This window comes from Pseudonaja textilis, chromosome 3 (genome assembly GCF_049901715.1).
Source record: "Pseudonaja textilis isolate UNSWEBS1 chromosome 3, rPseTex1.2, whole genome shotgun sequence".
NCBI classification, from domain to species: domain Eukaryota; kingdom Metazoa; phylum Chordata; class Lepidosauria; order Squamata; family Elapidae; genus Pseudonaja; species Pseudonaja textilis.
This window is the reverse complement of record NC_141992.1, coordinates 68,460,338-68,479,649: the sequence shown is the minus strand read 5'-3', so window position 1 is coordinate 68,479,649 and position 19,312 is coordinate 68,460,338. Positions and strand designations below refer to the sequence as shown.

The following is a 19,312-nucleotide window of genomic DNA, read 5'->3' as shown; positions in this document are numbered from 1 at the left end:
GTTTTGAGGCTGTCTGTTGATCAATCTGTTTTAGTACTGTCTTTAGTTTGCCACCGAGTTTTCCCTTCAAGTGGTATATCTATTCAGATAGAGTCAACTCAGAGTCTATTTAAAGAGTATCTGGATCACAGCTCTGGAGGAGAAATCATATCAGTCTTATAAAGTAGTGAGTCCCTTTGTATCTTTAATATAAAAATAAACTATAGTTTATGAATAAATCTCTCTATATGTTTCCATCGGAATGAAGAACATTATAAGTTTTACATGCCATGGGACGCCTACTTATTTATGCTGAGAAAAATAACCTGATGAAGCATGAGTGGCATTGTGCGTTTTATCATGTTCTCAGAGCTGGATCTATGGGTTAGGCCCATTTGGTTCCCAAGAAACCCCTACGTAGGAGAACCTTTTCAAAGGGTCCAATGCATAGGATAGCAACATTAGTACAACTTGGAATGTTGGTCAAATGGAGTTTTGTACATATGTCACTACTCACATCTAGAGGTCAATTTTCAAAAAGCTACACAATGCATCAGAATAAACAGCAGCCTGAATAACAGATGGATGTAACAGAAGTCTCCCCAACCCAGGAAAGCTTATCCCATCATTTTTATGGCATTTTCTCCAACTACAGTAAATTGATAGCTACAGAATTTGCACTGTAATTTGAACTTGTAATTTGTTGCACATCATCTAGTGAATATACATGATAAAATAGTCTAAATACAGGGCTAGAATTAATAATTCTTGAAATACAAGAAGACTTAACTTCTGCCTTTGATCTTGAGCTTTGGACTGAAATGGCTAAATATGATAAATAACCATATCAATAACAACCATATCAAAAATCAGTACTAAGCACTTGCTGAAATGCTCCAATGAAAGAAAATTTCCAAAAATAATATTTATTCAAACACAAAGCCAGAGTAGAAATTGTAACTCTTCTATGGAATGTTTGATTACCCCCTTGCAAGATATTTTGATTCCAGAATGTTGTTAGCAATCTTTTCCATTACAATTGCAAAATTCTGTCAGTTGATTCTCCTTGGAAAATGTGGAAAGACTGTTATTTTAGGCCATAAATTACCTCAGATCTCTCTTGCCTAAGCTTCAGGACATATTTTTGTATAAATTCAGAATTTGATTATTTTTTACATATAACAACCACCGAACCATTAATTAAAATTATGAAATAGGATTGATTAAATATTTTCCAATTATCTAATTTTTAAATCCACTTTTGCCTGAAAGCTGCAGAGGAAGATTGAAACTTACTTAAGCCTATTTGAGAGTTGACAGAATATTTGAAGGGAAGATGGGGCATAGTAAGGCTGTTATCAGCAGTCCTCACAATCTGTGGCCTTAAAGATTCCGGGTTCGATTGTAAAGTTAGAAAGAAACATCTTTACATATTCAGCTGAACGTAATTAGAATCAACTACATGATTGTGGGCCTAGTAGTTCATTCAAACTTTCCAGTGGAGTGGATAATTTTAGTTGCATTTATGAAGACCCAATTTTGTACCCTTCGTTCCATAAGCAAAAGTCTGAAGATGTTGAAAATAAAGTCTCTACATGTTTGGTGGCAAATAACCAATCAGAATGCCAATTATTTCAAAAAGGCAGTAACTTATCGATTTCAGCTTGGTAAACTTAAGACATCTATTAATATAATGTAATGGATTTGACTGACTTAAAATAGTTTGTTCTCTTTGATCATAGTCCTTTTGTGATATATTTTCAAATTCTATTTTCCTAGATCTTACAGGCTAGGATGTTGTAGTTTGGTTGTGGAGGGGTATTGTTGGCTCAATTCTGTATCACAGAACAGTAGACATATACAGTAGTTGTTGATTAACTGTAGGTCCAAATTCTTTTCAATAAGATACTTATTTACAATTTGTGAGCATTGCAATATTGAACCTACATTTTAAAAGTACGTTTAAAGAGCACAATATGGAGAAACGTAAGATAAAAATTTCAGAAAGATGGTTCATATATTACATTTTTTTCAAAAGACGGGATCTTCTGGGCATTCGCTGTTTGAAAAAGGTATTGATTTTGCTGATTGTGCAAATAAAAGAATATGGCCTTTAGTTTTAGTCTAGGCCAGGAATGTTCTTTAAGCTTTTGCCAGAAATGAAAACATCAACCACATCCATTTCTTCTGTAATGTTTTCATTTCTTTGATGTGCAATGCAATGACAGACCAAAAAAGTGGTGCACATTTCCCCACTGGGGAAAATATTGTATAAACAACAGTGAACAAAATAAGGAAAGGAAAGGAATAGAAACCCCCAGAGAGTCAAATGATTTTTCTGATAAGCATACTGCGCCATCCAGAAACACTTCACTTCCTCTTCAGAGTCAGATTTGTATGATTAATGTAAATGTTATGCTATCACTAATGTGATAAGCGCTTTCTGAGGACTGGAAAGCATGCAAATTTGAGCCATAGTGATACTTTTTCACTACATTTCTAGTCTAGCCGTATAGGTGTGTTTATATGCCAATTTATTTTGACAAAAAAATTCAGGCAAGAGAATAGTAAAATGCTTTGAATAATTACTCTGGGGAACAGTATATTCTTATGACATATCGTTGTTGTGCATTTTAATCATTTTCGTTGATTTTGCTTTGCGTAAAAACTCCTGTAACCTTCTCTATAAGCAAACTTTTTTTATTCCTACTGCAGGCTATTCTGTTAATTGATTGATTTGATTGATTTAGATCACGTCTTTCCAACCAGATGGCACTTAATTTGCTAGCTTACTTAAGCATTGGGATAGGAGGAAGAACCCCAGTTATCATACAACTATATTGTAGCCCAGTGGTTCTCAACTTGTGGTTAACGGACCCCTATGGGTTCATGATGTCATCACAGGGGGGGTCTATGAAGGCTTGAAGAAATGTTATTATTTAAATCTTGAGTTAAGTCTTGGGAGTCCGTGGCCACAAAAGGTATTAAAAGGGGGTCTCTAGTGAAGAAAAGGTTGAGAACCTGTATTGTAGCCCATTGTGAGAACAAAGCCATTGAATATATTATTCAAATTTATACAGCCACCCATCTCACATGTATAACTCCTGGGGGCTTAAAAACAACTAAAATAAATATAAAAAGAACAAGTAAAAAAGAACAATCCAAAAACATATATAAACCATCATATCAAAATTCATAGAATTCATAATCATGGTAATCATAATAATAACACTCAGTTCAATCCCTGGGCCAGCTTTGTCACATTCTCTGCTGCCCATGCCTGATGGCCAAACTTTGTTTTCAGAGTCCTTTGAAAGGCCAGCAGAGTTGGCCTATGTCAGGGCTGTTAAATTCAAGGCTTAGATCTGGCCTTCAGAGCTGCCCTGGAAACAATGAAGGACTGGCCTGTGGTGCCTCTGCCAGCAAAAATGGAGCTTGGGGGCCTTATGTGGCCCTCCCATGCTCTGTTTTTTCTGGCAGAGGGCTGCAGGAGGCCGTCACAGCTGAAAATGGAGTTTGGGAGCCCATTTTCACTGGCAAAGCACTCGGGCCACCACGGGCGCCCTGACACGAGTGATGTCAAGCTGGCCATGCCCACCCTGGCCACACCCACCCCAGCCTCCCAAGGTCAAGAACAACCCTGATGTGGCCCTCAATGAAACTGAGTTTGACACCCCTGTCCTATGTAATTTATTGGGGTGGGGGTGGGGGTATTGTGTTCTAAATTAAAGGTAAGATAGTCTAGACAATATAGAATTAAAAGAATGTTGCAATAGACTGTCATGGTTGAAACATTAGCCAGCTAGTTAGTCATGAGACTAATCTATCAAAAAGTAGTGGCCTCACCATTCTCCCACAGATATCTTCTCACAAGATTATTATGAGATTATAACAGATGAGATGGGCAGCCTATAAATCAATCAATCAATCAAACAAATAAATAACATATAAGGTGTGTTGAAAGTGGCTTCTAAAAGGTACCGATACCTCCACTGTGAGATTGTCCTTTGTTCCTATGTTTTAATGATTGGGTTTTGTTTTATGCTTAGCTAGCCATCCTCTTGGTTTTAAGTCTCTATTTAAATTATCTTAATTTTAATGGTTTGAGCCTTTATTTAATATTTCTTGATTTTAATTGTTTTATATTATCTTTTTATCACTTTGTAAGCTACCAAGAGTTGCTTCAACAGTGAAATGGGTGGCATATAAATTTAATAAATAAAAAATAACCCATGAAATAAACTTTTATTTCTACAATTTCTAAGGAAATTACAACAGAGCTTAATCAAATAATGCTTCTATAAACTGCACCTATACAATTCACATTTATAGTAGAATCTGGAATATTTGCTCTCCATAAATCTTTGAATTCTTAATTTGGAATTTAATTGGGGAACTTGGAAGAAATCTTATACATATTTCATTTTACAGATTTTTTTTTCTAAAAACGTTTTTCTCAATGATTTTGTTCATTCTGTGGCCAGTGAATTCTGATCTTAAAGTGGCACTTTGATTTCCTCAAATCAGCACATTTACTTTAAAGTACTCTTTAAAATTATGTTAGCTGCCCTCAATTTTTTACATATATTATTTTATTAAGCTTATCACGGAAAAATAGGGAAGGTGAAAAGAGGAAAAAGAAGTATAGAATAAAGGAGAAAAAAGGAAGAAAAGCATTAATTTCTGAATATTCAGCGCAGTAGAATAAAAATATTAGAACCTCAACATTTTACTTTTACATTTACTTTTTGTCTAATATGTACTAACCATTTCTATAACAACAAAGTCAAAATTTCATTTTTTTCTGTCTCAAGCACAAAATCCAGAAGCAGTTTCCAAGCAGAAACAAAGTTGGATGTATTTTTTTGTTTAATTAAAACAATAATTTGGCCATCAGTTTTTTTCAGCCATACTTCAATTGTGGAAATTAGTGTCTGTTTCCCTTTTTTTGCATGTATAGCATTTTTGCTGTGTCAATCTATATATTAACAAACTTCCAGATTTTTTTTTTCAAATTCTTCGTCCACTAAACCTTAAAGAAATGTCTCTGGTTTGATTTTTATATTTATTTTGAGAATATTCTCTATTAAAATATGAATTTTATCGCAGTAATTCTTGTCACAAATGCATCAAGGCAAAAAGTTCCTTCTTTACAGTTCCATTTCTAATATATATTTAAAGCACCCTTATACATCTTTCACAATTTGTCAGGTTAAGTACCATTGATATATCATTTTAAAAACATTTTCCTTTAAGTTATAATTCAATATAAATTTTAAATCCTTCATCCACACATTTTCCCATTGTTCTAGCATTACATCATACCTAAAATTCTTTGCTCATTGAATCATACAATGCTTTTCATATTCATTCTCCAAATGCAGTTTCAATAACAATTTATAAACCTTGGCAATTACTGCATAGTACAATTTCAAATTCATTTTTTACAGATTGTACATTTTTACAATCCTATAATTTTTTTGTCTAATTTAAATCTTTCTTTTAATTTAAAGTAGGTATATCAATGAGAGAGACATCCTTCTAACTCCAACTCTTCCTTAGACTTAAGAGTGGCTATTGTCCTCAAAATTGATTTTATAAAATCAATTGCCCCCATTTTGCCTTATATTAAGCATCATCCAACATGCCATTTAAAAAAGATTTTAAAAATTGTGCCATATTTTCCCTTAATGCATTATGAATCCATTAATCTGAAGATGTACTGACAAATGGAAATTCACCTCCCTCCCAGAAAAGGACTCCCTCTCATGGTATAGTTTTTCATTAGGGTCAATTAGCTGATAAAACAATTTAAAAATTCTCCAGCTACTTTGGTAATGCTTGTACAATTCCAATATATACATATCTTTTTGTTGTATATTGTTGTATATCCTTTCCTGTTTTTTTTTAAAGAAATGCAGAACTTTCTCTGTTTTTATTTTCTAGTAATCTATAGAATAAGACACTTTTTAGTAGTATGTTTTCATAATATTGTACTAATTTTTTATCAGATGTATCATTACAATGGGCCTGGACAGAAAGCCTACACCTCCAAAAAAGAAGACTCTTGAAGAAAGCACAAAGCTGGAAGATTGGAAGAAAGAGGAAGTGACACAAAAGCTGAAAGAGGAAAAAAAAGTGTTACCGACCCACTTTCCTTCAGCTTCTGCGTTAAAGAAACGAGCTGCAGAACATGCTGAAGAAAAGAAATTGGACACCAAAAAAGGAGAAAAAGATAAAGAGGAATTTGAGGATACCCAGAAAACTGCTACTTATGAAGGTGTGATGTGAAAAGAGAAAGCGAGTTGGTCAGTGAAGGATCCTTGGTGCTCTCAGAGAACACCAAGGACCCTTCAGTTCAACCCTGAGCTACAAATATTCCCCTTTATCAGTGTAAGTTGCATGAAAGAATCCCTTAAACTGAATTGATCTGAAACAGCCATCCTGGATCTACTGTCCTCCAGGTGTGCCATATTTGAGCTCCCAGAGTTCCCAAAACGGCTATTATTATTTCATCCTTATTATCAATCACTCAATAAAGCCAAAATAGTTAAGCAGAATCTGACATGCAAATAGGAACCAAATATCTTATACCAGTTGTTTTAATGGAATTTCACAAGCAAAATAGAGAGAGATCAACCTAATCAGATCTATGCTGCTTTGATCACATTTTACTGATAATAATTTGTTTCTTTAAATGTTTCCTTATGAGATCTCTTCCTGTTTCCTGGCATTGTATAGAATGTAGGGTGGGAGTGGGGAAGTAAATGAAAGGAATAAAGGGGTCAGGGGCTACCACAAAGAAGAGGGAGTCAAGCTATTCTCCAAAGCACCTGAGGGCAGGACAAGAATCAATGGATAGAAACTAATCAAGGAGAAAAGCAACCTAGAACTAAGGAGAAATTTCCTGACAGTTAAAACAATTAATCAGTGGAACAATTCGCTTCCAGATGTTGTGAATAAAAGCAGAGTGGACAATTAAATTTGACAGAAAAACACATTGTACAGTTTCAGTCCACTGCCAACTTTGATGTTGTTGTTATTTTTTAGGACCAAGTACAAAGGTGAACAAAAGCTCATGGACTTAATCTGATGGGAATTAATAAGGTCCAGTAATAATATGCAGTTGATTCTCACAAGATATCATTTTATTTCAGCATATGAGGAAGATTTTGAAGCTGAGGAAGAGAAACCAGTTGAGAAAGTTGAGAAAAAAGCATGTGCTGATGATCAAATGAGTGAAAAGGGGAAACCAGTCTCCGAAGGAGAAACAGACCATTCTGACCGTGAAAGGAAGAAAAAAGTCTCATCACTGAAATCTTCACGGACTTCTGAAAGTGAGCGAGATGAAAGTGAGGGATATACGGAAAGCTACGCAGAGGAAGAGGAGAGAAAACGTGGTTAGTTGTTGTTGTTTTCTTAAAGTACAGCATCCTAATATCTTTTTAATACTTCAGAGGACTCTTCATTTTCAGGGTCATGGTTAAGTACCACTTAGAGTTGGACTTATTCATTTATTTATTCATTCAATTATTTATTTACTATTTATTTATTTATTTCCCATGTTATTATTCAGTCTGGCTCCATACCTGTTAAGCCAAAGAGGAATGTAGGAACAGGAATGAAGCTGACGGTTATAGAATGAAATATTACAACGTCTGCTATGAATTATGTCTGCAGTTCATACCTGAACTACAAATGCTCTTGTCTTTGCATAGAATAAAATAGACTCTATTCTATTCTGTGCAAAACAAGACATAAGGGGAACTTTGCTTTCTCACTGTCTTTTTTTAAAACTTCCCTCTTAATGATGTTAACGAGCTTTTTCTTCTCTGTGCTCTTCTATGTACTGTTGTCAAATCAGAAGCAGATCTTAGATTATTGGGAAGCTCCTGTCATTAGATCTTTGAATACTTTCAGTGACATTAGCTAAAAAAAGCTCCCTGGGAAGATGGGAATATATTCTTATAAATTCAAATAGTTCGTAATCCATGGTTTGCAATGGTGATCGCTTTGTTTGCAAAGTCTGGGGGTACAAACAATAGTCTGTTCTGTGCTTTGTCTTTTCTGAGTTGGAGGCATATTTTTCTCCTACGTTTTTACTACTGTCTTGCAGGGCAGCCACTAGATGTCACTTTAGCATTGTAAAGTGTCAACTGTTGTAAAAGTATTCTCCCTCTGCCTGTCTGCCAGTTTGCCAGTAGTGGCAGAGATCTCGTGTCCTATCTTTGTGATCTTGCACCATAGCCCTTTATGGTGCACTATTTCTACGCACCCTCACTTAGTTCTCACAATGAAATGTCCCAACCTCAAGATGAAAAATATGTGTTCATGGGCCAGTTGTGTTCTAGGCAGGAAACAAAAGCTCAGTGTGGTGAACCCACAATATTTATTAGCACAAGCAGATTAAAATGTCACAGGATTTGTTTCAGGAGCATAAATAAGATTGTGGGTAACCTCTCTCTTTTCCAGTCAGCATGACTGATGGAGATAATTATTTCCTGTACGTATTTGCAGCCACCCACTTTCATAAATAATCTAGTGGGAAGCATCTATCTCATTTCCCATTCATTAATACAAAAAGTGTAGAAACGGGTCAAAAGCAGAGCACATTTGGAAGATTATGGAAGCAGCCAGCTTTTGGGCTTTCTGTCGATGCCAAGCTGATTTCTTCTTCCTTTTTTTCTGTCTTACTGTTTCTGGAGTGGCTGTCACGTATTCAACTGTGGCCACTGAAGTTGTTCCAGACTTTCCTCTGTTTACTGCTTATCCCTAAAATTGTTCTCATTTTGATGGGCCTTACATGAAAGAACCTTATTTTATTTCAAACCAAATGTTAATTAATGTTGCTTTTACTTTCATATTTTCTGTATGAAATATAGGTAAAGGTAAAGTGACTGACTGGGAAATGGATGCATCTGCCCAAAAGGACCCAAGGTTTTTTGTTTTTTTTAATAGGAAGCATAAAAGTCAACAGCAAACTTGGGCTGTCAAATCAGGTTTGGAGTTGGTTTGCATGGAAAAGACTCTTGGTTCTGATTAAGACAAATCCATTTTTTACTGAAAATTAATAATCTTGCAGCTTTGCTATCAATAAGCATAATTGCACATTCTTTTCCTTTTTTAAAAATGTTGGCATGTCTTCTGAGGCTTGTGGTACTGTATTTAGTGACACTGCCTCAAGGACCTTTTATAGTTTTTTAAATTTAGTTGGGCCACTGATATGATTTAAATTTGAACAATGATCACATTTGGTGTTTGGTGTTTGGGAAAGTAATTAGCAGTTAATTTTTGCTTCCAAATAAATGTCAGCAACTTGCTTGATCTTTCTCTTTTGTAGGCACTTTTCTGTAAGGTACTTAGTATCTATGTGATATGGATACCATACAGTTAGGGATGGGAAGTCTTGCTTTGTAATAGAGGCTTGTCCAGGCATGGATGGTAATCAGAAGGCCAAGGACCATCCTTTAATTGTCCATTTCCATTACTCTTTGGTTCTACTGACTATACAACATTTAGATGCTTGTTAAAAACTCACCTCCATTTCTTTCAGGTCCCTGGATGATTAGCCATGACTGAATTCATTTCATAGCTGAAAAAGATGTATCTTTTGACATTGTATAATTTTGACGTTGTATAATTTATTTTGTTGGAATGGAACAAAGTAATTTTGTCAGGGTGCTTGCTGATTTGTTTCTTTGCTTATATTATCAATGGATTTCTTATTTAAAAGTACCAGATTTGCATCTTATGCTGGATTGTTCAGACATAGAGAACAGATGCATTACATTATGAGTTTCCTTCTTTCCATCTCTCTTTCTCTGTCTGTCTGTCTCTGCCTGTCTCTGTCTGTCTGTCTACATTTTCAGGTAGTAGTGCAGAAAGATTTTGAGGGACTATGCATTTTTTATTTATTTTTGACTAAAAATTAAATTTCAAACACTGTAGCAGTAACTTATTTTTTTAAATATAAATACACTGGAATAATGATCCACAAAATCTGCCTTATTCTTGACAGCTGTAGATTTGCAGGTCTAATTGAAGGTGAAATTTCTCCCAATGTGGAAAATTTTAATAACCTCTCCAGATAGATAAGGAATCTTTATTCTTAAGAATTTTTCCCTACCATTGTTATGTTGAGAGCTGGTCAGAGAGACTGAATGTATATTTTTCAGATCCTGGTAGGCCACAATCCTGTGAATATATCAGAAGGACTCATTAGTTAGAGAAAACATTTCATGGTGTTTTGCTGAGGGCAGCAAACAGAGATTTTGCTATTAATTTGTTTATATTCTCTAAAATTCTGGTAATATTTTTAATGAGCTGGCTAGCTCAAAGATAGTGTGGCTTTTTACATTCTTGGAGATTTAAATGTAATACTATTTTGCATATTCCTCATAAGCCATGGCAGAGCAAATATTTCAGTTTCCACTTGCATCACTTATGCTTTGTATAAAAAGGGGGATGATATAAAGCTCCAAGTCAGTTGTGTGTTTTTCCAGTCGATGAAGTGATTGTGCACTCTGTGTTTGTGTGTGTGTGTGTGTGAGAGAGAGAGAGAGAGGGAGGGAGGGAGAGAGAGTTTAAATGAAAACCTCATTTGGTTGGCAAGAGAAAAAGTACAGTATGTTAGTCATTCTCTCACTCTCTAAAGAACATAAAAAGACAGAAATTGTTTGCTAGTCATTCTCTCACTCTCTAAAGAACATAAAAAGACATAGAAATTGAAGGTAGCTTATGAAAAGACATCAATGGCTAATTGCCATAGATAATTATATATATAAATACTTTTAAATTTGGCTTCTATTTTGTTATCCTTTTCAGGAGTAGCATTTGGGTTCATACAGGGGAAGAGGGAGGGTTGGATGAAAAGGAGCAAGAGCAGAGCCAGGATTTGCTGGTGCTGCTGCTGGTTTTGCCATACCATGTTTACCTCCTTTTGAGAGGAAGAGCAGGACAAAGGGAAAGCGAGCAAGGCCAATCAGCAGCATTGGAACAGGATGTGACATTGAGAAAGGAGATATGACCACTCGTGGCCAAGATGGTCCAAATTAGGACCAGGGGTGGGATTCTACAGGTTTGGAATGGTTCAAGTGAACCATTCCAGTGAGTATATGCCCCCCTCAGCCCCTCCTCTTTCTTGTGCTTTAGTTCATTGTTTTAGAGCAGGGGTCACCAACCTTTTGGCCCTCAGGTACCGCCAAACTCATAATTTTAAATCCCAGGGACCACTAACCGGTTCTGTGGACATGGCCTAATTTGTGGGTGTGGCTTGGTGGTCATGTGACTGGCTGGGCATGGGCATGGCTTGTATTTAAAAAAGAGCAACTTTTACTCAAAATCAGGCAAAGCAGGCAGGCAGATTGAGTTGCTCACAGAATCACATATTCATTCAGAGATCTATCTATCTGCCATCGGCTAGCTCAGTCTGTCACATAAAATTTGCTAGCAAGCAAACTCACAAAATTAACTCACAACACACCATGTTTGTAAATATTCGATTTTGAAGTTTGCCGGGTAAGGAGTGAATGGACGGGGAGGGTCCCCGCGGGCCATGTGGGCGGTGCAGCCTTGTATTTCTGTGCAGCCTGGATTATTTACTTTGGGGGGTGCTCTGGGGGTGAGATTTCTCTGTGGCCCACCAAAATTTTCTCATGGCCCACCAGTAGGCTGTGCCCCACCAGTTGGCAACCACTGTTTTAGAGCACAGCTCATTACACGGCAGAGCAATTTGCCGCGCCTCAGCTGTTTTATTCACGGGGGATGCAGTAGAAGGTTATAGCTGAAAATGGGCTTTTTAAAATATGGAGCGCGTGTTTGGCATGCTTGCGCTCACTGAACCAGTTGTTATACCAGTTGAATCACACCACTGATTAAGGCCATTGACCAGAAGGTTTCCTTTCCCTGTACTACCTCACCTTCCGAGTATGCAAGTTTATGGTAGATTTTAAATAAACAACCCAATTCAGTCAATTGCCCAAATGAAGAAAACTGGAAATTCTCCTGCTGAAAAGAGATTCTCTTATAGTTTTCTATGGAGAGCAGGCAGGAGACAGGGGTGCAAGACATTTGAATATTGTTTATTTTAAACAGAGCTGGCATTTGATGCACAGAAGTCTCTGGAATTCTTTCTCATAGCTTCATGGGTTTGCTGCAATAAATCCATTTATTTGAGCTTTCATTTTGTGAGAAACACTTTCCTGCTTTGTCAACTGAGGGATGCCTGACAACAGATTATTCAGATCTGGACCACAGATTACTTAAATTTTAGCTCCCATCAAGTTCTTGACTGGCTCTGTTTACTGACTAGTTATATGTTCTTTAGCTTTGCTTTCCCATCTGGAAAATTAAGATTATAATGGTTCGCTCAATTGTGATGCAGTCATTTTTATAACAGTGGCTGTAAAATACATTGTGTTACATTAGTGTAAGGCAAATGATACCTAAAACCATTCTTATTCTTATCAAGCAAACTTGTTTATTTTACAAAAGTCTGAAAACCTTGCAGAATATTTAGAGCTGCACAAATGGAAATAGCAATTTAAAATATTTTCAGAAATTACAATTATCTCTAGCAGTAGGCAAAACCCGAAAGACACCAGAAGTCAGAATTGCATTAAATGGAAGGCACAAGAATTAAATAGATTATCACATCAAAAGTACACTGGTGTTTTTACGACAAAATTCTCACGGGTTTCCTTGATCAGTTCTATTATGGGCATCTTCTAATAAATGGATATTGCTTGTGAAGAATAAATGGCAAATAATAATGGGGAGGTACAGATTTTCTAAATTAATTCTGTGGTCCTTTTCGAAGCGAGTCATCACATGATCAGGTCCTGTTTTACAACCATTTCACCAAAGTTGTTAAGTGAATCACATGGTTGTCAAAGAATCCAGCTCTCCAATTGGCATTGCTTGTTGGAAACCAGCTAAGAAAGTCAGCAAATCATGATCATGTGACCATAGGATGTGACAGCTGTTTGTAAATGTGAGCTGGTTGCCAATCGCCCAAACTGTGATCACAGGACAAGGAGGATGGTGCAATGATGGTAACTTTGAGGACAGGTTGTAAATAACTTTTTCTGAGGCCATTGTAACTTTAAGCCACCATTAAATGAACAGTAGTAAATAGAGGACAACTTGTAAAGAATGTCTTTATGTAACCAGTTCTTCAGGTACAGATAGTCTTAGATGAGCCGACTTAAATTGATAAATTTAATCAGTTGGCTGTAACTGATGTAGATAATATTAATAGGTGCTTGAGATTGAAATTTAGATCCTCTTTATGCCCTATGCCGACATCCTACTCAAGGATATATTTAAATGAAAGATTGATTTATTGTAAATAAAAAAATAAAAAACTTTTGTGGGAAAAAAAGGATATATTTTCACAAATGTGTTGAGGTAACACCTTCTAGCATGATGTCTGAGAATTCCGGGTATTATAATCCTATACCTTTGGAGATCACCTAAGGGCTGTGTAAGATCCTGCCTCTCCAGTCTTCTCAAGAAAGCAGAACTCTTGAAACAATTATCATTTCAAAAGGAACTTTTATTGAAAGACAGTGATAGCAAAGGAAATGTAGGCAGGACCTGAAGTTTCCTGCTCAAAGTGTTTGATCAAATCGCTGCAAGCAAATCCCTTCCCAATGTCCAGTTCAGCATCGAGCCAATCCCAAGATGCGAGGATGTTTTGAGAACCTCAGGAAGAGAAGGTGATAACTGTCAACTCCCCAAAGCTCTTTGGTTTCACTTTCTCCGGTGGTGAGATAAACCAGATGGATCAAAGCACATGCCTTCCCCCTCCCTATTTCCCACAGGACACAGCAAAGCAAAGCAAAAGAAACCTCCCCAAGCTTCCCCCCTCCCACCAAATTGGCAGCAACCCCATAGAGAACTATGGGACCTGACAGGCTGCTTTAGAAAGATTTAAACAATATTTTGCATTTCTGTGCAGAAAGGCACTTTTTTCATGCTTAATTCTAGTAGGTTTCTCTACTTGACTTCGTAAATAATGATCCCAAGGATTGGGGTGGTGGGGGCGGGAGCAGGATGCCATTAAATTGTAATTGTCTTTACTCTTTGTAGGTAGAAAAAAAGTGCTTTCCGTCTCTGGCAGCAGCACCTTATACAGCAGCGGAACCGAATCTGAGTTTGAAGGCAGGAAGCGGGATGAGGAGGAAGACATTACAGACATTCATTCAGAATATGAAACAGAAACCACCAAATCTCAACGGGAAGGAAGTCAGGGAACTGATGTGGAAGAAGAGGAAAACTTGGGGGAAACAGAAACAGAAAGCTTGAGCACCAAGAATGTGCCAGATATCTTCTATGAAGAAAAAGTGGAGATGACCCTGCAGGACATTAGTCCGGGCCATGACAAGCCCAAGCTTATAGGGCTGGTAGACATGGGGGAGGAGGAAGAGAAAGATAAGTTAGTGCATTTGAAAAGCGGTGCTCTAGAAGGATATCCGAGCAGGAAGATTTCTGAAGATAAGGAAGGTGGTGAGTATGGTTTGCAGAGACATCTGTAATAGGTTTGGTGAATACAGATGTGTTTCTTTGTTGATTCTTAAGTGAATGCTGATTTTTCTGGTGCCATGTTTTGATACTGCATATGAATAAAAACCCTGCTTGAATCTTCCTAAATCTATTAATATCTTTGAACGGGGCAAGATTTTGCTTTGATGTATGTGCCAGATAACAGGTAGAGTTTTGTCTTCAAATTGCCATGCTATCTTATTCTTTCAAGTGCTGGAATTGAGTACTCTTGCATATATGGCTTTCATGAGTTTTTTTTTCTCTTGTTTCCGTCACTGTTGTGCATGGGATATTTGTTGACTGAATTAATTTAATTTCTAGTTAGCCCAGGGGCAAAGAGATGAAATGAATCTTAGATCAGTGAATATGCCTGGAATTGATAATAACCATCACTGAAATGGTAGTTGTAGAACTCGTACAAAAAGAACAACATCAATGCATCTTTTGTAAAGACTCAGAAACATAATATCTAAAACAAGTTTTTGTGTGTGTCTTTTTATCATTTGGGACAATGAATTAGGAGCCCCAAATACAAGATATTTTTTCAGATTTTTCATGATCATGGAGAATATGGATTGCCATATTTAGGTTATCCTTCTTTTCTATTAGATTATTTGGCCATCTAGGCTACCACTTGTCCAATACAACCTTTCCAACCTGTTGCCCACTAAATATATTAGTCTACAATATCCAGAATTGTAACCCACATGCTTATTTTTGTGAATCATAACATACATATTATTTACATGATCACTCCTGTTTCCTGCCTCAGATCCCTTTGGCAAGAAAGACAAACATATTCTATTTTGTTTTAATTTAGCTCGTGATGGAAATATTCAAAGGGTGAATCAATTCATACTAATTAGCATGCTATCAGTGGTGATGCAGACATGAAAGAAAGCCATAAGTCATGTTAATATTTTTGATTTGTGGTTTAGAATAGGTTCCTTGGATGGTGATACATTATGTTCTTGCCTGATTTAATAGATTTTGATAGCTTGTTTCATATTACCTTGTGTTACTGGATTTACTAGTTTGGCAGGGGCAGAAGATTATAAAATGGTAATTGTTTGCTAGCATCTTGGTGCTGGATAGCTTTTCATTGCTTTGCAATTTTTTATGTATAAAACATGGAGGAATATTGAAAAAAAATACAGTTCTGGATAATTATGCTGAATTATTTATAGGTGTTTAGTTGCTTGAAATACTTTCCTTCATCCATATGCTAGGTTCTCAATATGAGTGACTTTGCAATTACACTCTTAGATGAGATGAATATTTAAGTATAATTGAGGAATGAAATTAAACACTTAAGAAGAACACATATAGAATTACATATTCTAATATTAAACGCAAGTGTGGAGAAATCATGTATTTCTAGATTTTAGCATAAAATAATATCGTCATTTCTATTTTGCTCATACCATGATCATTAAATGACTGCAATGGTTTTAGTTTTCAGTGAGTACAGCATTAAGCAGTGTCTTCAGAGTCTACCCTTGTGATTGAAGGTAGTAAAAATGTCAACTACCAACACCTCTTTAAAAGAAATTTTACAGGTAGTAATAGATGATATGGTATGCCTTGATGAATGTCCTGGGAAACAAAGAAAAAAATGGTTGCTTAACATTTTCTAAATGGGAATGTGAGGGGACTTGTGAACATTCTAGTGAATGATTTTGAAGATTGTTTTGGGAACAACAATATATTCAACCTTCGCAAATCTCTGAGACCATATAATGCTTAATTAACCTATTAGGTTGTGTTAAGAGATCACATTCTAAGAATGGCCTAAGCTCAAATGCTGTGATCAGTTTTGGTCAAGTCCCTTTATTCACAGAGCAATCATCCATACACAGAATGACTCCCCTGTTTTAAAGGAGGACTCAGATTGCAATATTTGCCAATAGTCAGAGAAAAAAAGTTTGTAAGAGTAGCAGGAATGTCCAGAAGAGGCATATAAAAGAAGCATATATGTGAAAATGATGCAAGGATATTCTCCCTTGGAAATGTATTACAGGTAATATTTCTCAAAGGCCTGTCAATTGAACGAATCTTATTTCTTAGCACCTTGACTAAATTCAGTGTGAGAGACATCAATTTTTCTCTCATTTTTTTTGTCCACTAAGAACTTTTAGCTTCCCGTTGGGTTGCAGGCACCAGTTGATTACATCTGCTTATTTTAGCTGTTTTGCATTTTTAAAAACCATGGGTTAGGTTAGGATGAATGGGTTAGAGTAATATTGTTCAACATTGGTAATTTGAATATGTGTGGACTTCCGCTCCCAGATTTCGTCCAGTTAGCAAGCTGGTTGGGAAATTTAGGGATTTGAAGTCCACACATTTTCAAGTTGAGAAACACTAGATTAGCTTTAGGTTTGGAGTCATTGATCAATAGTTGATAATTATCTCTTCAAATATATGTGTACGATAGTCATAATAACAAAGATGTCAAACCAATTGATTATGTCCATGAAGGGTAAACATTTTTCAGATGAGATTTTAATACTGTTGGCAGGAAAAAAAGGAAGAAAGCTGAGACATCAAGCCACAGAAACGAATCTATGTACAAATGCTATGAGGTTCTTCTAATTATTGAAAGACCTCGATGCTAGTTGCATGCTATGTATCCTTCACAATTGGATGAGTGGCAGGTTGTTTAGGATCCATTGTAGCCTTAAACTGCACATTGCAATGTCTTACCTACCTTGCTTACATTGTGGAGATAAAGTAAAGGAATCTCCTTGCACCAAACAGGATTTACCTCATCATATATACATTAATCTATAGGTGATATGGCAATGCTAAATTTTTTCCTACAAAACAGCAATAGCACCTAGACTTATATACCACTTCATAGTGCTTTACTGCCCTTTCTAAATGATTTACAAAGTCAGCATATTGCCCCCAGCTATCTGGGTCCTCGTTTTACTGACCTCAGAAGGATGGAAGACTATGTCAACCTTAGTCAGGATCGAACTGCTGTCAGTCAGCAGAATTAGCCTGCAATACTGCATTCTAACCACTGCGCCACCAAGACTCATGCATGAATAGGGTGTCCAGATTTAAGGAGAGCCTTTAGTATTTTCCTTTTTAAAAAGACAAAACATAAATGCTGAAGAGTATTTTTTTTTACTCTTACAGAGCAATTTCCTTCTCTCTCCTTTAATGTCATATTGGATGGAATAAAAAAATGTGCTGTTGTTTAGAAAATCATAGTTTCTGAGCTGACAGTAATAAGAGATATTAATAATAGGCATTTTGTTATAAACAACTGAAGTGTAAATAATCTAATTATTAACACAGTAAAGTTACAGTGAAAATATTAGTATTCCTTTAAGCTGTCAGGGACCTAATAATAATAATATTGTAGAACTGTATAGCCAAACTGGATACGCACATGTTGAGCTGGTGAGGATTTGCATTCAGCCTTTTCTGGACATCAAAATGAGACAAAGCTTGCCTTGCAAGTTATTTTACTTCCTCAAGGAATTAACAAAACTATTGGAATTGTGTCAGGAAGCTTAGTATTCAAAGATGCCCTTAGTTTATCTGTGATGGAATAATAGCTTTTTAATTGTATTGTTCCTGTTACTGTCCTTGTTGTTACTTGTATCCTGCCTTCAGGATACCTTTCTGTTTTTAATTTGTGCACAAATTAAAACCATTTCTGAACAAAGGTGACCTTACAGCTTGGTGATATTTGAAAGTGGTGAGTGCTCTGTGTAGTTTTTGCATGGGAGAGATATAGCATTTGCATGAAATTTTCATTGCCTAAAGAATGAATGACGTTTGCTTATTTGTGTATATAATTCATCTTTAAAGCGAAGAATTTTGCTGGATCTTAATTGCCATCCTTAGCTAGTTGTAGAGTAATTGTAAGCTCATTTTATGTTCAAGGATGGGTTGGTTTTATTTTATTTTATTTTATTTTTGCTTTCTCTTTTGCTCTTTTTATGATTGCGGTACTATTTTTTTGAAGATCGCAAATCGGTCAGAGAGAAAATAGCTGAGGCTATTGAAAAAGATCAGCTTTTGAGTTCTGAACCTGAACCTAGTGATTACAGTACAGAGGATGAGGAAGAACAAATAGCTCAAGGTAAATTTGAAGGTAAATTCTACTGTTTGCATGGAACCTATCTTCAATATTACTTCCTATTTAAATGCTGTGTCTAATTTATGTTTTACACCTTATATTTTATATTTTCATCTTTTCCTTCTTTTTCTCTCTTCCATAGGGTGGGGGGGAATGTTTTTCAATCACTACTGTCTTCCTCAGGAAATACGATCTTTGAAGCTGCTTCACCTTCAACTCCTTCCTTGCACGTCACCCTATTTGCTACAAAACTCTTATACAGGCAGGGAACTCAGATATAACTTAGGTCAGGAGTAATAACTAGAGTTCATTGGCCTTCCCCAGCTGTATGATCCACAGAGCTTCCCAGAATAACCCAGATTGGTATTTCTTATCGTTGGCCATTTTAAGATGTATGGACTTCAACTCCCAGAATTCTCCAGCCAACGTAAAGTCCACATATTAAAGTGGCCAAGGCTGAGAAAAATTGGCCGAGATTATCTTTGTTGGCATAATAGCTGATATTTGGCTGCACAGTTGCAGCCTTTTTTCTGGGTCAGTTAAAGTTCAAATGAATGTAGTCAATCTGAGATTGAATGCATCAGTTTTACTCAGTTTTAATTTGCCAAACCTTCCCACTTCTTACCGGTAACATATAAGCACACATAGTTGATCTTGTCATTAATAGTGACAAGATTGTATCACCAAATATAT

The 19,312-nt window shown here is 36.2% G+C and overlaps 1 protein-coding gene across 6 annotated transcripts in view; it reads left to right on the top strand.

Annotated features, from left to right (window-relative positions):
• ERICH3 (glutamate rich 3) overlaps nt 1-19,312 on the top strand; it is a 70,065-nt gene that overhangs the window by 38,848 nt on the left and 11,905 nt on the right. For 4 of the 6 annotated variants that reach the window (XM_087930030.1, XM_087930031.1, XM_087930028.1 and 1 more), the window contains exons 10-13: nt 5,991-6,259; nt 7,137-7,379; nt 14,071-14,487; nt 18,506-18,634. In XM_087930030.1, coding sequence (XP_087786156.1) covers nt 5,991-6,259; nt 7,137-7,379; nt 14,071-14,487; nt 18,506-18,634 — 1,058 coding nt within the window. The remainder of the gene's footprint in view (nt 1-5,990; nt 6,260-7,136; nt 7,380-14,070; nt 14,488-18,505; nt 18,635-19,312) is intronic. The other 2 variants (XM_087930029.1, XM_087930032.1) reach the window with 2 other exon arrangements.